Source organism: Sphaerodactylus townsendi, linkage group LG03, assembly GCF_021028975.2.
Source record: "Sphaerodactylus townsendi isolate TG3544 linkage group LG03, MPM_Stown_v2.3, whole genome shotgun sequence".
NCBI classification, from domain to species: domain Eukaryota; kingdom Metazoa; phylum Chordata; class Lepidosauria; order Squamata; family Sphaerodactylidae; genus Sphaerodactylus; species Sphaerodactylus townsendi.
In genome coordinates, this window is record NC_059427.1 from 3,339,916 (window position 1) to 3,358,532 (window position 18,617).

Genomic DNA, 18,617 nt, shown 5'->3' on the forward strand with positions numbered 1-18,617 from the left:
AATGACACTCTTCATAAGCATCAAAGAACTCATTCAAAGGACAGACCTTTTGAATGCTCAGAGTGTGGAAAGAGATTCAATCGGAGTGGCCATCTTCAACAGCATCAAAGAATTCACACAAAGGAGAGACCTTTTGAATGCTCAGATTGTGGAAAGAGATTCAGTCAGAGCAGCACTCTTCAAAGGCATCAAATAACTCACACAAAGGAAAAACCTTTTGAATGCTCAATCTGTGGAAAGAGATTCAGTCGGAATGACACTCTTCATAAGCATCAAAGAACACACACAAAGGACAGATCTTTTGAATGCTCAGAGTGTGGAAAGAGATTCAGCCATAGCAGCACTCTTCAACAGCATCTAAGATCTCACACAAACGAGAGACCTTTTGAATGCTCAGAGTGTGGAAAGAGATTCAATCTGAGTAGCACTCTTCAAGAGCATCAAAGAACTCACTCAAAGGAGAGACCTTTTGGATGCTCACAGTGTGGAAAGAGTTTCATTCGGAGTGGCCATCTTCAAGACCATCAAAGAACTCACACAAAGGAGAGACCTTTTGAATGCTCAGAGTGTGGAAAGAGATTCGGTCAGCGTAGCCATCTTCAACAGCATCTAAGAACTCACACAAAGGAAAAACCTTTTGAATGCTCAGTCTGTGGAAAGAGGTTCAGTCGGAGTGGCCATCTTCAACGGCATCAACGAACACACACAAAGGAGTGACCTTTTGAATGCTCAGTCTGTGGAAAGAGATTCAATCAGAGTAGCACTCATTAACAGCATAAAATAACTCACACAAAGGAGAGAACTTTTGAATGCTCAGTGTGTGAAAAAAGATTTAATCGGAGTGGCCATCTTCAACGGCATCAAAGAACACACACAAAGGAGAGACTCACACCACCCCATTTGAGGTAGGCTAGGCTTAGAGAAGGTGACTGGACCAAGATCTCTCAGCAAGCTTCCACTGGATTTTGCAGATACTTTTCTGGCGCTCTACACCACGTCAACACGGGCTCTTCACAATGCTGCTCTAATGCCGGCACTCCAACAATTTCAGGTGTCTTTTCTCTGCCCCATACTTGAATCAGAAACCATGCCTTTCCCCAACCTGAGGAGGTGTGGAAAGTGGAGTCCAAATTATGCCTTCATAACTAAGTTGGCCTTCCACTATCAGAAACAATCCCTTGGCGAGGTCCAACCTGAAATTCTCCCTTACTGATTGAATGTGGGTCAGTCTTTCTCAACCTCACAGGGCACTTGTGGGGATAAAACTGGGTGTGGGGGGAAACCATGTACACATCTATGAACACTTTGGAGGAAGGTGTGGCTGGAGAAAGTCACTTTTTGGGCTGTGACTTTTGGTGTTCAGGTGCCCTTTGCCTCCAAGGCCTCCACAGACCTGGCTTGTGATAGATGAATAAAAAGAAAAGTTTATGTTAAATAGGTCTAATTTTAAAGATGAAGTTAGTACCGATTGTTTAGAAGTTAAGAACTTCATGTTGGGGGCAAGTAGGGAGACAACATGTTTTTGTTTGGCATTTTAAAGAAGAATATTGGTTTATTTTTCCCTTTTCCCCTTCTCTTCCTACTCTGATAAGGCCATGAGTTTTAATGTAAATGCCTTCATGGTAGGCTTGCTCAGGAATTATCTCACCAAAGAGCCAGTTCACTTGTGCTGAGAAATTATTACTGCACCATAACAACTGACCAATCAAGGATGGGAGGGTGGACTTTTCTCCTCCCCCACACACCTGCAGTTCTTTTTGCATGGCCTCTCACAGCCCCGTCAAATCAGCTCCAGCCTCCTTCCACCCCACCTTTCCCCCTTCCCCATGAGGGGCGAATTTCCCGCCAGACTGGCAACCCACTTTCACGTTCCCCTTTTTCCAGCTGATCTGAGGCTCAGCCCGAAAACTGATGACAAACTGGGAGCCCTGTTTGTCTATTGGTGGGAAATCCCTCCCTCGGCCAATTAGAGCTCTTGCCCATCTGTTCTCCCCACCTACCTCTCTCTCTCTCTCTCTCGCAACTCCAGACTAAGTCAGTGGAAAGTTTGGGCGTCCAATTTCTGGCTCTGGATTCAGTTGAGGTTGCCTCTGAAGGGGCTTCTGCTCCTGGAGGCGTCACCCTCCTACTGATGGAGCGATCCAGTGAGTACCCCCCCCCCCGAGGTCCAGATCCAAGTAAAATTTGGGGAGAGAATTTGCCCCCAGGTAATTTATAAAGGGGGGGTTACTAGAGATATTCTGCCCCCCGCCCTGTTATGCATTTCCATTGTTTAAATAGAGGAGGAAGCATTTCTGCATCTAGATGGCTCTTCAAAGCACCCCTTCAGCGCTTCGGGGCAGAGACCTTTCCATCTTGGTTGACTCATGGCCCAGACGTGACTGAAAGGATGATTTACTTTGGTGGTGGCCCCAATCCCCGACTGGGCCACTGCACAGATGGGGCTCCACTAGTTGCAAGGTGGCCCAGGTGTGCATGGGAGAGGGGGACTTCAAACCTACCCCCCCTCTCGATGGTAATTATCCCCAGATGGTCCTCTCGGTCTCCAAAATGGTTTCCAACTTCCTTCGTTCCCCCACCATTGATCTTGCTCGAAAGTCTGCTGATCTGGTGGGGGAGATCTCAAAGCAAATAGCCCAGCTGCTGTCAATTAGGCACCCAAGCACCTCTGGGTTTGGCTAGTGAACTCACACCAATAAAAGCAAAATTAGATCTTCATGGGGGGGGGGGGGATAGAACGCTGTTTAAAGCCAACAGAGTTGCAGCGTTGCTATATCTGGATACGCAGAACATAAAAACTCTGTCTCTCTCTACATAGCCACAAAAGTCCTACTCATCCCAATTGTTGTTGAGGCCTCTTAAGTTGTGAGGCCCGAGCAAAGTTCCCTTTGGCAGTGTCAAAACCTGGACTGGAACTCAATAAACTCCTGCAAACATTGGTTCAAAAGATTTTATTGGTACCATCAATGGGTCACAGATGCAAAGCCAATTCTGGGTTGTCTTTGCCAAAGCATCAATATATGAAACCCCACATACTCCATCCCTCCTTCCTTATTCCCGCGCTACCATTCTACAAAGCAAAGGCAGTGTATAAATGAGACAGTCTCCAAGGTCAGGATGAGATAAAGCAGCCATCTGGCCCAGGTACCCCTATTTGTTTCAGCTAAGCGTAAAGAGAAAGTAACATTCCATTCAGACACCTTGCTCCCCCTCCCAGTTGCAGCTAGACTCCCAGGTGCCAGGCTCCCACCTGACAGACAACAAAGGGGGAATAGGGTGAGGGAGGTTGATGTTGCACTGATGACCCTTTGTGCAAAATCCTGGCCATGATCTGGTGACCCCAATCCGGACCATCCCGGAAGTTCTTCAACCACAGTGAATGTTCTTCAGTCAAGTTAGCCTGAGAAAATGATCTTGGGAGATAAGCCGGGACTGAAAAACACTCTGAACCTGCGTAGCTCTTTTGCTGGCTTGGCTGGAAAGTTGTCTGTAACTGGACCCTTTCTTGACTGCCGGCAAGCCCAACATTCAAGTCTTTTTTTTTTAAGGCTGTTGATAACAGTACAAGGTAGGAAGGAATCGGTGGCTCAGCTTGCTGCAGAATTGGTCAAAGCCCTGCTTCTGAAGCCCTGTCATCCAGCCTGGCAAGACGAGATTCTTTAATCAGAAGGGAAAAAGAAAGAAAAGAGGTTTTTTCTGCAGGGACGGCTGGCTTGAGAAGCCTCAGCAGAGTTTCAGAAAGGCCAATCCAGCCAGTTCAGCTGTATCTGAGGTAGAATCCCACCCCTACAGTGGGGCTTTCGATGCCTTGGCAGCTCCAAAGATCCTGGAATGTGACAGGACTGGCCAGGAGGTGCTCTGCAGAGTCCATACAAACGAAAAGGGCAGATCTTGGCAAATGCAGATTAAGGAGCAAGCAGAGAGAAGAGGGCAAAAAGAAGGGACTGCCTCATCTTTCACCCCCTCGTGGGACCCTAGCAGCAACCCTACGTTGCATGAGTGGGAGCATCAGAGACAACTAAAGAGACGTTTTGAAAGGCTTACTATTCCCCTAACATTACGTATGTGGCTATAATGGCTCCAGATGAGCCAGCTGATATTCCAGAGGACTACAGAGACTTCCATGGAGTGTTTATCTTTCTTTTCCATTGCAAGTCAGACTGGCACTAAACTTTCGAAAGGCTGGTCATACTCTAAGACAGTGATGGCAAACCTTTTTGCAACCCAAACCCCACTTATTTATCACAAAGTGCCAACCCAGCAATTTAACCTGAATGCTGAGGTTTTTGTTTAGAAAAAAAACGCTTTGGCTCTTTCCTCTCTCTTTTCCCCACCCCACCCACTCTCGAAAGCAGGGGCTAGCCTGTTCTAGCCTCCAGTGCAAGTCCCACGCCAGCGACCGGGCTTTGTGCTCTCTCTAGCATCTCTGCCTCCTTCATTGGGCGCTGACCCAGTCGCCAGCAGCCACCCGGAGCATTGCAGGCACCAGGCCCTCGCCAGCCGAAGTCCTTCCCTGCTCACCGCTTGGTGCACACATCGCTTGTACTCATAGTGACTCCAGGTCAGTCTTAGATGTGTGTGTGTGTGTGATTTTCCACCCCCCAGCTGATGATGAACTCTTGTTTGCATGCTGCGCTGCCACACAGTGTGAGCTCGAAAGTGCGCCACCTCTGGCACCCGTGCCATAGGTTCGCCATCACTGCTCTATGAGCCCTTGGGAATCCAAACAGTACAATAATTTCAAGGCAAGAATTTGACCCAGGGGTTCATCTGGCCTACAGCATCTCCCCTGGCAGCTCTGGTGTTGTTTTGGAAAAAGAAGGAAGGACTTTGAGACTGTGCATGGATTATAGGGGGCTGAATGCCATCTCCCATGACTAACAAATACTCCTTGCCATTAACTAAGAACCTGTTGGAAAGTCTGGCAAAAGGCAACATTTTCACTAATCTGGACTGTTTCTTAACACAAAGGAAAGAGTTTGAATATTTAGTGATGCCTTTCAGTCTCAGTGGGGCCCCTGGTGTTTTTATGAGCTTCATCAACAAAGTGCTGCACCCTTTCTGTTCAGAAGGGTGGTGGTGTATTTAGATGATGTGCTTATCTACTCTGAGACTATGAAGGAGTATGTGAATGAAAGAAGTGCTTCAGATGCTGAGCGACAACCAGCTTTTTGCCAAGCTGAGTGTGAGTTCCATCGCGACCATCTGGACCTTCTCGGGTATTGGGTGACCAGTACAGGGATTGAAATGGATCCACATAAGGTTCAAGATGTGCTAGGGTGGGAACCTCCCCACACCCACAAGCAGCTGCAATCTTTCTTGGGTTTTGCCAACTTCTGTAGGGATTTCATTCTGTGGTTTGCTCAGACGTTGAAATAAAGTTTTTAAAAGCCCTCCCAATCATCAGGGAGGGCACAACTTGTAGAATGAGGAGATAGTGTGGAGCCAAAAAGCCCGAAGTAAAGAATAACGTAGAGTCCTTTCTTTTATCTTCCATGTGAAACAGGGGGAAAGGTCCCTCTCTGCCCTCTCTCACAAAAAGCAGAGATTATGGGATCTGCCGCACAATGACTGAGAGGGAGGGAAAGGCATCTGTAACAAGCTCTGCTACAAAAAGAATCACCCTTAGCACCAGCGTATAATCGGCTAATGATGTTGAACTGGATTCCAGCAAAGCCTTTGACAGGGTTCCCCATAATATCCTGATGAGTAAACTAGAGGACCGTGGTTGGAGAACCACACTCAAAAGATAGTTGTCAACAGGATGTCATCAGCATGGTGGGAGGTGTCCAGTGGAGTGCCACAGGTTCTGGGCCTGGTAGTTTTATATATTTTTTATAATGATCTGGATAAGAGGGTGTAAGGACTACTTTTGGAGTAAGATCAATTGTTTGCCCATTTCCTTGTCCCCTATCCCTTGTTCTGTGTTTGGTGCCACCCCAACAAACTGTGTTTTATAGTGAAGTGTTGATACTGTATGTTGTTGTGATGCCTGGGTTCTGTTGGTGGGTATTCAGTCAGGTCTGTGGAGAGGTGTATGGGAATGGCACTTTTGATGAGTTCAGGGGCCCACATCAGGATGTGCCCCTCCTGCCATCAAAGGACTGGAGTTAGGTGTAAGGACTCAGACCTGACTGTGGGGAGAGGGAAGCTGTCTTCACCTTCTGATATGTTAATGGATCTTTCCCTTTTCTTTCCCTTTCCTTTGATGCTAGTAGCAAACTAGAAGCAACCCCAGTGACTTCTGAGCAGGAGGGGGTGGCAGGTGGCTGAGAACTATCACTGTGCTGGCCTTGAGATGTTCAACTCCCAAACATTCTTTCCATTGTGTTATTTTCACATTCCATGGGAAACAGGGAGGGGGGGTTTATGGCAGGAACTTTGAGGGGATAAAGGCAACTGTATTTTCATAGCTTGGCAGAACTGGCTTTCTGAAAGAACTAGCTGTTATCAATAAAGACTTCTGATCCAGCATCCAGAGTCTGCTTATTGACTTCAGTCTCAAGACCTGACAACCTAGAGACCAAGCCCTACAAGGAAAGGTTGAGGGATTTGGGAATGTTCAGTCTGGAGAAGAGGAGGCTCAGTGGGGGTGGGGGCAGTGGTGGGATTCTAATTTTTTAACATCCTGGCCTTGGGCAACAGGATATGTCCGTTGCATCGCAGTGGGGAGGTTTTGCAGGTGGCATAACTTTATCCCTTCTGTGTCCTTGAGACGCCTAGGCTCCTAAACAATTATCTTCACTCTTTCTCTGGGGAAAAGGTAGGGGGACTGGTTCAAGGATAAAACTGCCTAAGAAAAGCCAGGTTACCAGATCTGGCTTTCTCAAGCAAGGGACTACTGCCTTACTGCTTTCAATAAACACTGCTGGTCAACCATCAAGAGTCTGTTTATTGGCTGAAGGACAGAAACCTAACAACATGACAGAATTTCCTGATACATTCTACCTGCTTAGGTGAACGCAGATGAATGTACAATGCTGCCTTATACTGAATCACTGCTGGTCCAGCAGGGACAGTATTGTTCGCTCAGACAGGCAGCTGCTCTCCAAAGTTTCAGGCCAACGTCTTTCACTTCAACTAATTCCTGATCCTTTTAGCTGGAGATATTGGGGACTGAACCTGGGATCTTCTGTATACCAAACAGATGCTTAAACACTGAGTCATGACCCTTCCTCAGTGTGTAGGCTCCCATCTGCTCCCATCACCTTTGTACGTATAGTTGTGGATGGAAGAAGTGTCAGAGGTCTTTCTCTTTCAAATGGAAATTAATAATTACTCTTGCATAGGCTCCAGGGAACTGCAAGGAAACAGCCTGAAACACAACAAAGGCATGATGATACTGCATAGTTGGCACAAGACAACAGAACTGGCCCAGTCAGTGATGGATTTTTCTTTGCAATGTCTTTGTTATACCATGTGCATCTATGTCTGTGGTTTCTGGGAAGTAACGAAGACAGATGTGTGACCAATAGACAACTCAGATGCCAGACAAGATGTTCATTTGTATTTTCATGCCAAGATCTGAGTTCCGCAGGGTTACTGAGTTCCGCAGGGCCTGTAAAACGGAGTTGTTCCGCCGGGCCTTTGGAGGGACCAGCTGCTGAAATGGTGCCCCCAGCTGGCCCTTCCATCTAGGCCTACCATTCAATATGACTCGCCGCCCCCCCCCCCCTTTTTTTTTCTCAGGGAGAATTTTAAAAAGTGGGGTTGATCGGACATCTCTATTATTATTATTATTATTGTATTGTTATCGCTGTTTTAAAAGGTTTTAATGCTTTATTTATATTTTTATGCTGTACACCGCCCAGAGCCCCTTGGGGATGGGGCGGTATAAAAGTCTAAACAATAAATAAAATAAATAAATTAGATGTTCATTCTAATTGAACTTACTTGTCCATAATCAATCCTTCTGTTATAAAACTCCATTGTGATTTTCTGTTGCAGTATTTGAGAATTTATACAGATAATCTCACAGGAGTAGGCTGCCATTTGATTGTTAATATTTGATTAACCAGAGATGTTTATGCTGTCTTCTGGGAATCAATCACCTGGAATGAAGGGCTCCAGCTCTTCAGAAGATCTTTCCATACTGTAATCATTGCTAAGATTCCAAGGATCTACCACTGTGTGAATGTGCTGATGTATGAGGAATTGGCCATAAATGAAGCTTGTTCCATGCTCTGATCAAGAGTACCATTTCTTCCCTGTATAGTTTCTGGGACAATAAGAAGTGGTTGGTCTGTGACTGGAGCTATTTCCGCACTTGGTGCAATAATACAGTTTTTCCCAGTGTGAGTTCTTCGATGTTTTGAAAGGCTTGTACTATGACTAAAACTCTTTCCACACTCAGAACTCGGAACACTGAAATGATTTCTCCCCTGTGTGGATTCTTTGATCGGAAGTAAGTTGTGAGCTTTGATGGAAGCCCTTTCCACACTCAAAGCATGTAAATGGTTTCTCTCCTGTGTGGATTTGTTTATGTGAATTAAGGCTTGTGCTCTGAGTGAAGCTTTTACCACACACTGTGCATTTATAAGGTTTCTCCCCTGTGTGAATTCTTGTATGTGAAATAAGGCTTGTGTTGTGACTGAAGCTTTTCCTGCATTCTGTGCACATATATGGTTTTCCCCCTGTATGGACTCTTTGATGGATAGTCAAGTGAATTCTGTAACTGTAGCCCTTTCCACACTCGGAGCATGTATATGGTTTTTCCTCAGTGTGAATTCTCTGATGCATTGAAAGGCAGGTGCTATGACAGAAACCCTTTCCACACTCAGAACATGAAAATGAGTTCATCCCCATGGGTATTTTCTGCTTGGAGATAAGACTTGTGATATCACTTAAACTCTTCCCACACTCAGAACATTCAAGAGGTATCTCCCCAGCATGGATTCTTTCAGAGAAAGCAAGACCTGCTCTTTGACTGAAATTCTTTCCACACACTGATTATTCCCCTGTGTGAATTCTTTCATGTCTAAGAAGATGCATGCTCCAACTGAAGCTTTTTCTGCACATGGGGCAAGTATATGGTATATCCCCAGTGTGGATTGCTTCATGATAAGTTAGATTTGTGCTTTGACTGAAGTTCTTTCCACAAACTGAGCATTTGTATGGCTTCTCCCCAGTGTGGATTCTTTCATGTCTTACAAGATGTGCGCTTTGATTGAAGCGCTTTCCACACACTGAACACTGGTATGGTTTCTCCCCTGTGTGAATTATTTGGTGCTTGTTAAGATGGGACTTCTGATTGTCGTGCTTTCCATACACTGAGCAGCTGTATGGCTTCTCTCCTGTGTGGATTCTATGGTGATACTTAAGGTTTCCTTTCTGACTGAAGCCTTTTCCACATTCAGAGCATCTATATGGTTTCTTCACAGTGTGGTTACTTGAATATGAAAATTCTGTGCTGTGGCTGATGGTTTCTTCATACTTCTCATTTTCTCCCCCATGTGCCTTCTTTGATTTGTGCGATGATTGGATTCATTACCTAAGATTTCAACACTTGGAGAAAGCTTATTCAGGCTCAGTCCGCACATGCAAAATAATGCACTTTCAAGCTGCTTTCAGTGCTCTTTGAAGCTGTGCGGAATGGCAAAATCCACTTGCAAACAGTTGTGAAAGTGGTTTGAAAACGCATTATTTTGCGTGTGCGGAAGGGGCCTCTGTTTGTCTAACTCATTATTTCCTTCTTGAAGTGGAGTTTTATGGAAGCCTATAAATTCATAAGGAAAAGGTTTCTTTCTCCACTCCAGTTTTTCTTCAGTTTTCCATTTGTCCTCTTTCTTAGCCTCCCTTCCATCATCTGCAGGAACAGAAAAAGAAACCAGATGAGGGAGAAGTGGAGCCTCTTTCTCCTGGGGTTTATTTTTACTTTGGGGATATTCATGGTGGTTTCCTTGCTAGAAAGATTCCATCCAGGAATCCCAGAGAAAGAAAAAGTAGCTAGGTAAACTACTTTACAGTAAGGTAGATAGGATTACTTAGCTTAATTTTCAACTAAATGGACTGGAAGTGATGGGAGGTTTGTGTGTGTAAAGTATAATAATTAGAGCTGAGTATGTTCTAAACCAAGCCAGAAATAGGTTCTTATTTGATTAGTTTGGTTGGAAGTTTGGTCCACCCACTGGAAGAGTAACAGATCTGTTGAGGAGAGGGTGGGCTTCTATTCCTCAACATTCATCTCCTCTCATGGAGTAGCCCTGCTCCCCAGATGTTGAGACTAGAATGCAACTCCGTTTTCCAAAAGAAGCTCATGGCAAGAGGAAGAGCCTGAGGATGAGCAGAACCACACAAGGGGTAAAGCCAGGTGCTTTCCAATCAAGGACGTAGGTAATGGGGAGGTTCTCGGGTTCACCCCCCCCCCCCCCATTGATGTCCGAAGCTCCGCCACCCCCCCGTTTGTGGGTTTGCAAAACATTTTTAGTGTTTTTTGGTTTTTGGCCTGCAGGGGGTGCATTATTTAAATTAGCAGCACCAAACTTTCAGGGATTGTTTGGGGGACTCTTCTGATGCTACTACCCAGGTTTGGTGAGGAGTTTTAGTTCCAGGAGTCCAAAGTGCATGGACTCCCAAATGGGGTGCCCCCCATGCTCCATTGTTTCCAATGGGAGCTGAGTAGGAGATGGGGGCTGCACTTTGGTCCATAATTTTGGACACCCCTAATCGTCCACCAACCTGGGTGGTATCATGAGAGAGAGTCTCCTAATAAGTTTGGTGCTTCTTTCTTAACAATTGTACCCCTGACAGCAGGCACCTCCCAGAACCTACAGATTCTCCTTTTAAATCCACCCCCTTCAGCATGGATTTAAAGGGAGAATCTGAGGTCCTCAATTTAGAAGAAGAAGAGTTTGGATTTATATCCCTTTTTTTCTCCTGTAGGCGACTCCAAAGAGCTTACAATCTCCTTGCCCTTCCCCCCTCACAACAAACACCCTGTGAGGTGGGTGGGGCTGAGAGAGCTCCGAAAAGCTGTGACTAGCCCAAGGTCACCCAGCTGGCGTGTGTGGGAGGCACAGGCTAATCTGAATTCCCCAGATAAGCCTCCACAGCTCAAGCGGCAGAGCAGGGAATCTAACCCTGTTCCTCCAGATTAGAATGCATCTGCTCTTAACCACTACGCCACATTGAAAGTGATGTCTGTTTCCAGGGTGGGGGATAATCCACCCCAAAACAGCCTTGAAAAGCATCACTTTCAATGTTGTTCTTCAGGGGACCCCAGATTCTCCCTTTAAGGTGGATTTAAATGGAGAATTTGGGCTCTCTAGTTTAAACACCTTTGAAAAGTGATGCTGTTTGGGGGTGGATTCCAGCACTGCTGGTTGCCGACTGGGAGCCCAGCTGGTGGGGGGCAGGGGAGTCTGCTGTCCCGGCCTTGGAGAGCTGCTTTTGTAAGCGCTAGGCCGGGGGCAGAGCTTGGGGAGGCGTGGCCATGCCCTAGGGGCGGGTGGGGGTGTGGCCCCTCCGAACCCTCCCCCATAAAAAAATCTATACCTATGTCCCTGTTTCCAATCAACCTGATTCTCCAGTAGCTGGTGATTGTAGCTATGGAAACCCACAAGGAGGTCCATGCCCTACAAGGAGAGACTTAGGAAGATGGGTATGTTTAGTGTGGTGAAGAGAAGGTTAAGAGGTGACATGATAGTCATGTTTAGATATTTGAAGGGATATCATGTTGGCGAGGGAGCAAGCTTGTTTGCTGCTGCTCCAGAGACTATGACCAGGAGTAATGAGTTCAAGGTGAAGGAAAAGAGATTCCACCTAAACATCAGGAGAAACCTCCTGATAGTAAGGAATGTTTGACAGTGGAATCCACTACCCCACAGTGTGGTGGAGTCTCCTTCTTTGGAGGTTTTTAAAGAGAGGCCACCTGTCAGGAGTGCTTTGATTGTGTGTTCCTGCATTGCAGGGGATTGGACTTGATGGCCCTTGGGGTCTCTTCCAACTCTATAATTCTATTAGTCATTCAGTTAAATTAGGATAGTCAGTTACAAGCCCTACTTTACAGTGGCCCCACACTTTCAAAGAAGCTCAGGGATGGAAGTACCACAAATGGGATACACCTTTCAATGTGTTGCTATTGTCCTCTCAGACTGGGAAGGTATTTTCAGAGGCATCCCTCCCAACAGATGACTGAAACTTCTCCCTGCAAGAAAGAAAGAAAGATGAATATGAAAACTCAGAGCTAGATTGTTTGTGTGTTGGTTGAGGGCAACACAGCAGCCATAGAATCATAGAGTTGAAAGAGACCACAAGGGCCATCAAGTCCAACCCCCTGCTGTACAGGAACACACAATCAAGGCACTCCTGACATATGTTCAACCAGCTTCTGTTTAAAAACCTCCAAAGAAGGAGACTCCACCACTCTCTGAGGCAGTGAATTCCATTGCCAAACAGCCCTGACAGCCAGGAAGTTCTTCCTAATGTTTAGGTGGAAACTCTTTTCCTACAACTTGAATCCTAGTCTCTGAGGCAGCGGAAAACAAACTTGCTCTTTTGACATGACATCCCTTCAAACATTTAAACATAGCTATCATGTCCCCCCCTTGCGTTTGCTTCTCCAGACTAAAACATCCCCTCCCTCATTCCTTTGGCAAGAATAATGCACTTTCAAACTGCTTTCAGTGCTCTTGCTGATGCTGTCTTGCGGAATAACAAAATCCACTTACAAACAGTTTTGTGAAAGTGGTTTGGCAACATTGGCCCACTGCTTATTGCGTGTGCGGAAGGGGCCTGAGTCTCTCCTCGTAGGGCATGGATTCCAGAACTTTTACCATTTTGGTTGCCCTCCTCTGGACACGTTCCAGTTTGTCAATATCCTTCTTAAACTGTGGTGCCCAGAACTGAACACAGTACTCTAGGTGAGATCTGACCAACGCAGATTAGAGTGGTACAATTTCTTCCCTTGATCTAGAAGACACTATAGTCTTATAGAGGCATCCCAGAATTGCATTGTCTTTCTTGGCTGCCAGTCAACAGAACAGGCCTCCTTTTACTCTCCCCCTTCTTATTTTAGAACTGATCAAGGCACCCTGGGTATATACCAGAATGGAAATTCATAATTATGTTTTTATGAGTTGTGAATGCTGTCATGAATATGTTGTGAGCTGCCCTGAGGCCATCAGGGGAGGGTCGAATTTCCATTCTACCATGGAAGGCTGTTGATGACCTTGGGCCAATCACACACACCAAAAGTACAGCAGGTAAGTATTCCAAAGTCCATGGTTGCAGAAAGCACTGCAGGTGGAGAGTCAGCATGGTGTAGTGGTTAAGAGCAGGTGAACTCAAGCTGGAGAACCGGGTTTGATTTTCCACTCCTCCTGCTATTAATTTGAGCATTTATATAAATCCCCACACAGTATTTTATTTCAGAAGAGGGAGGTTCTGGAAAATCAGGAAGTTATTCAAGAGAAGAATGAAATGGGGAAAAAAGAGCAGAGGAGGTCAAGTCTATTTAAGATACATCGAAGTTATGTAAACCCATAATAATAAGAAACTGGGTCAGAGACTGCCAGTGTAGTAAACAAGGACAAAATCCAACTTTTATTATGACCAACTAAACTGAAACAAAAACACTGAACAGGTACAGTGAGAACCAGATACTGCAAAAATGCTACAGGAGGGTGGAAAAAAACAGGTAGTTCAGGCCATGATCTTAAGGTTTGACCTTGTGTGCTTCTTCTGTGTAACCCGTGAAAGTTGAGACGTGAAGAAGGAGGAAGGAGCACAGCTGTGGTAAAACCACTTACCCGATAGTCAATAAAATGAACAAAGAGAGAGAGTTTTTAGAGGTACAAATGATGTATGGCCATTTTATCACCTTATTAGGCGCTGGAATTTTTTTTTTCCTTCATTTATTTTTATGGGTGTGACTTTCTGAGTGAGACTCAAGACAGCTTGCAACATCCCCCGCCCCGCACTTATCCTCCAAACAACCCTCCTATGAGGTAGGTTAGCTGGAGAAAGAGCAGGGACCACTGGGGAAGTGGGGTGGAAGGTTGCTGTGAATTTCCTGCATTGTGCAGAGGGCTGCTTGGTTTCTGTATGGTTTCCAGCTTTATGGTTTCTGTGTCCCGCTGACTGCCCTAGGTCCACCCAGCAAGATTTGGGGTGACTGTTTGTAACCCATGCCATATTAGTATTTTTGTTTTGTTTGGATCTTAGGGCCCAGGGGATTAGAGCTCACTGAGCATGTGCAGTTGGTAAGCTTGCTTACTTATTACCAACTGCAAGAGCTCCACCCTCCTCAGTTGATCTGGCCTGCAATAGAAGGAAGGCCTACAGTTCAATTGAGAGAATTACTTATTTTGTTTACAGGCCCAAATTGAGGAAAGACCTGCAGCAGCTACATCAGATGCAGAAGGCCAGATGAGAGAAGGAGAATTATAGCCAGATTAATAGTTTGGACTTTCTTGCTATTCTTTCATTATTGGACACTGTTAGTGGTAGCAGCTATTCCCAGGCTTTTTCTTTGCTTGCAGCGCTTTAAGAGATTTTATTACAATTGAGTTGTGCTGCATATATATGTTCACTATATGTCACTGGCGTTCCTGCCTAGGGACATGGGGTACCCCTTGTCCCCGGGCGCATCGATTGAAGATCGCATTGAAGCCGCCAGAACATCCTCCTACACAGCGAGGGATTGAGCAAAGCCTAGAAAGCAGGCGCTGAAGCAGCCCACTGCTCCCAGTGCCTGTCGTAAACATACTCTGTCTGATGGCCTGGAGTATCCAGGGGGCGGGGAATTTGAAGTCCCATAGGCCTCTTAGGAGCAGGACTGGGGAGCTCCGCCTCCCCTCCCTCTAACCCAGCATGCCTTGTCGCGCTGAAGTTAAGTGTGGCATTTCTCAGAAGCTAACTTCTCCCCGGCAGGCGGAAACCCGCGGAAGGAAAGAGCAAAATGGGCAGGGAGCCCAGAAGCAGCGGCAGAACTGAAGATGATTGCTGAGTGTTTGCTTGGTAGGCAACCTTGGATGGGGGGGGTGACATGTGAGAGATTTACAATGGCTTAAGATTTAATTTGTGTACACTGGCTTGGAGCTGTTTCTCAAAGGCTAGCTTGACCCTACCTCCCACAGGAGTTGAGTGGCGAGGACACAATTAGGAAAGTGGTAGGGAGAGAGCCATGCACCTATTTTGCTGGGGGTAGGAGGCGATTTATGAGAGATGATGCTGATATTTGCTTATTAAAACTGGATAGAATTTGTGAAAACGTGAGATTTACATGTACTTAAAAGTTAATTCCCACCCGCACTAAGCTTGGAGGCTGTTTCCTCAGGCTAACAACCCTACCTCATAGGGTTGAATTGTGAGGGAGACACAATTAGGAAAGAGAGTTGGTGGGTAGAAAGCCATGCATATTTTGCTGGTAGTGGGAGGTATTTTCGCATTTAGATGGTCCGCAAAATCATTTGTTTAGTCATTGTAGGAGGGTGAGTCGTCCATACCTGGGAGTAGGGTAGGGCGGCACCAAACTCCAGATTTAATACGGGCTTAGTTTACTTAGATTCGCCCCTGTTTCCTAGGTCTCCCATGGAGATTGATGTGGCCAAAGATAAGTAGGTTACATGTTCCAACCTAGATCTCCCAGGTCCTAGCCTCACTCCCTAACCAAAAGTTGTCCCCCAGATCTCTTGTATATTATAAAAGGCAAATGTCGTGTCTCTCTCCCCCACCCCCACCCCCCTGCGCCGCATATTATAAAAGGCAAAGGACCTGATTGGGGAGGGTGGGGGCAGAGAAACCTCCTGGAGAATCTGCAAAGGGTTCAGGTCTATGGCATGCAAACCCCTTTTGGTGCATTGTCGAAGGCTTTCACGGCCAGATTCAACTGGTAGTTGTGGGTTTTCTGGGCTGTGTGGCCGTAGTCTGGTAGATCTTGTTCCTAATGTTTCGCCTGCATACTGTCAACCACACTTTTGCATACCAAGTTCCACCCAAGCACTTACTGATTGGTTCCCCACCCTGGGACATGGACAATATATACCCCACTGAAACATTCCCTTCTCACTGGACACAGTGTGTAGCAGACTTCCCTCTGTGATAGGATACACCTCTGAAGATGCCAGCCACAGATGCAGGCAAAACGTTAGGAACAAGAGCTACCAGACCACGGCCACACAGCCCGGAAAACCCACAACAACCCTTCTTTTGGGTTTTCCTTCTCCTGCCCCCAAAGCCTTCCCCTCCCTGCCTTATGTCTCCATACGTTGCTACTTGCCCCCCTGTGCAAAAGCGCTTGGAATTTGCCTCCCCACCACTACTCCACGCATTTCTCACTCACCAGATGAAGGAGGGTGCAAATGCTGCTACGCCTGGGAAAATTCACCGCCGCCTTCCCGGGGTAGCATTGCGGGGGGCGGGGGGGGGGGCGCCTGAACGGAAAATTGACTCTCAGTTCACCCCACCCCCCCAGCCACCCAAGGTCTCTCTCGTTAACCCTTCTTGGAGCATCGCTCTGCAAGAAGCCAGCAGGGGGACTACTACCTACAACAAAATCAAGCACAAACATCTGGAACCCCTGGCTACACCTGCATTGCAGCATGAGTTTATGCGTGATTCTTCATCAAAGTGCTTTGACTCTTGAAAACCCCCAAGATCTGGCCGGTCTCATTGGATGCGTGGTTTTTGTGCTGCTGTCTACAGACTAAGGCCTGCTCTGCAGGATCGTGGTGTCATGGTGTCATTTCACATGATTGTAAAAATCATCGGTTTAAAATCACCTGGACCTGGCTTTCACCCAGTCACCGCCTCCACCCTTCCCTCGAAAGACTCTTGCTTGGAGGTACTCTTTGCGAAACTCCATTCAAGAGTTAAAGGGAAAGAGTCGCAATTCCTAGAGAGGCACAGCTCAAGAAAACCACCCCTCCTTGCACAATCACTTCCGGCTTCCCTGTCCCAGCTGCCAGGTGGTTGGCTGATGCCGATGAGTGGAGGGGAGGCGGGGCATCATTGGCGGATTTTCTTTGAAAATAAAGAAGTAGGTAAGCAATAGAGGAAGATTTGCTGTGCAAAACATGTCTCCGTTTTGAGAGTGGAACAATCTGGGGGTTTTGGCTGCATTGGGGGTGTTGCAAAAAAACCCTGCAAGACCCCCCATGCCCTCCCCCCAACTCCCCAGTGCATCAAGAATATTAACTAAGCCTCATGATTGAACCCCTGGGGGGGCCCGGATTGCAGACCTTCCCCTCCCCCAACTGGCACCCTGGCAGCTGCTCTTCTTCTCCTTCTTCCCCGGAGTCTGAGATGTCCCTTCCTGGGAATCCTCCTCCGGTCTCTGCTGCACCTTCTGCTCCTCTGGGCTCCTTCTGCGCCTTTGGCTGCTGCCTCCCAAGTCCAGCAAAACAGCCTCTCATCCTTCCCATCAGCCTGCCTTTGTTGTGGGGCTGTCGAGGTCCCAAAAAAGCCTGCAGGTCTTTTGGTTGCTGTTCTGAAAGACCAGAGGTGAGGGGGGGTGTTTCCTCCTCTTCACTCTTCTAGCAGATCTTTTCTGGGCGACTTCTGACACTTGATACGCTTCTGCAGCCTTGGCTAAAATACAGTCTCCTCTTGCAGTCTGGGACGCTTGGGACAATCTGGTCCCTTCTGAAGGAGTCAGCAAACCAGACTGAGGTTTCTCAAGTCTGCCACAAACTGCTTTGCTTTCTTACAAGACAAACATTTGAATTTATTCATCAAGAGAGGGGTTTTTTTGCTGCCTCTCCAGAGAACCTGCCTGAGGTGGCTTAAAAAGCAAAACTTAATTTTAAAAAAACTTAAAAAGCTAAGAGTTGCTAATTAAAATTGAGCATTGAAAAACCCAGCCAGAACTTTAAAACATGGACCGTCGAGGAGTTTAACTTTCCAGACCAGAAGCACCCTATAAAGATCAACTCTGGAATTAAAGGTACCCTTCAAAAGCCTCGTTTTTTCTGGGCATGCCGTCCTCTTCAAACTTGTTAGCATATTTAGATTTCTCCACTGCCCAGGTAGTAAAAAACTACAAAAGCAATCATGTTGGAGCCCTTCAGAGCTCAAAACAGCCCTTCCCTTTCTCCAACTCCTCTGCAGCTCTGTTGGTTTCCCCGAAGAAACCCAGCTACAGTTTGGATCTTCTCCAGTGGCAGGATTGGGGCCACCCAGTTCCTCTGGGACTTTAAGCAGCTCCGCCCTCCTTATCTGTCTCCTATGGTGTAAATTGGCATCCAGTTTCAGTGAAGGCTTCAGGAATCTTTACTATACAGTTACCGATGTTTCTATTAAGCAGTGGATGACCTTTTTAGAAAGCCTTTTTGCTTGATCCCTGGAAGGATGAAGATCAGAATAACCAGGAGCATACTAGTTTGTTTTCTGTGGGCTACTTCTTGGCCCCAGGTCACTGAGCTGGCTTGCATGGCAGAGTGGGGATTCAATCCTGCATCCTGCTAGCCTAACCTGACATTCTAGCCACTGTACTACTTAGTGGCTAAGAGCAGGTGCACTCTTATCTGGAGGAACCGGGTTTGATTCCCAGCTCTGCTGCTTGAGTTGTGGAGGCTTATCTGGGGAATTCAGATTAGCCTGTGCACTCCCACACATGCCAGCTGGGTGACCTTGGGCTAGTCACAGCTTTTCGGAGCTCTCTCAGCCCCACCCACCTC

General features: G+C 46.6%; 3 protein-coding genes across 3 annotated transcripts in view; 1 reads left to right on the forward strand and 2 right to left on the reverse strand.

Moving 5' to 3' along the window:
* LOC125428531 (zinc finger protein 708-like) overlaps positions 1-18,617 on the reverse strand; it is a 1,111,878-nt gene that overhangs the window by 900,590 nt on the left and 192,671 nt on the right. The window lies entirely within an intron of this gene.
* The window catches only part of LOC125428548 (zinc finger protein 420-like), a 472,581-nt gene that overhangs the window by 89,686 nt on the left and 364,278 nt on the right, over positions 1-18,617 (forward strand). The window lies entirely within an intron of this gene.
* LOC125428867 (gastrula zinc finger protein XlCGF7.1-like) lies at positions 7,915-9,516 on the reverse strand. Its single transcript, XM_048489572.1, has one exon. It carries the CDS (start codon positions 8,803-8,805, stop codon positions 8,350-8,352), a length of 456 nt encoding a protein of 151 aa, XP_048345529.1. The 5' UTR covers positions 8,806-9,516; the 3' UTR covers positions 7,915-8,349.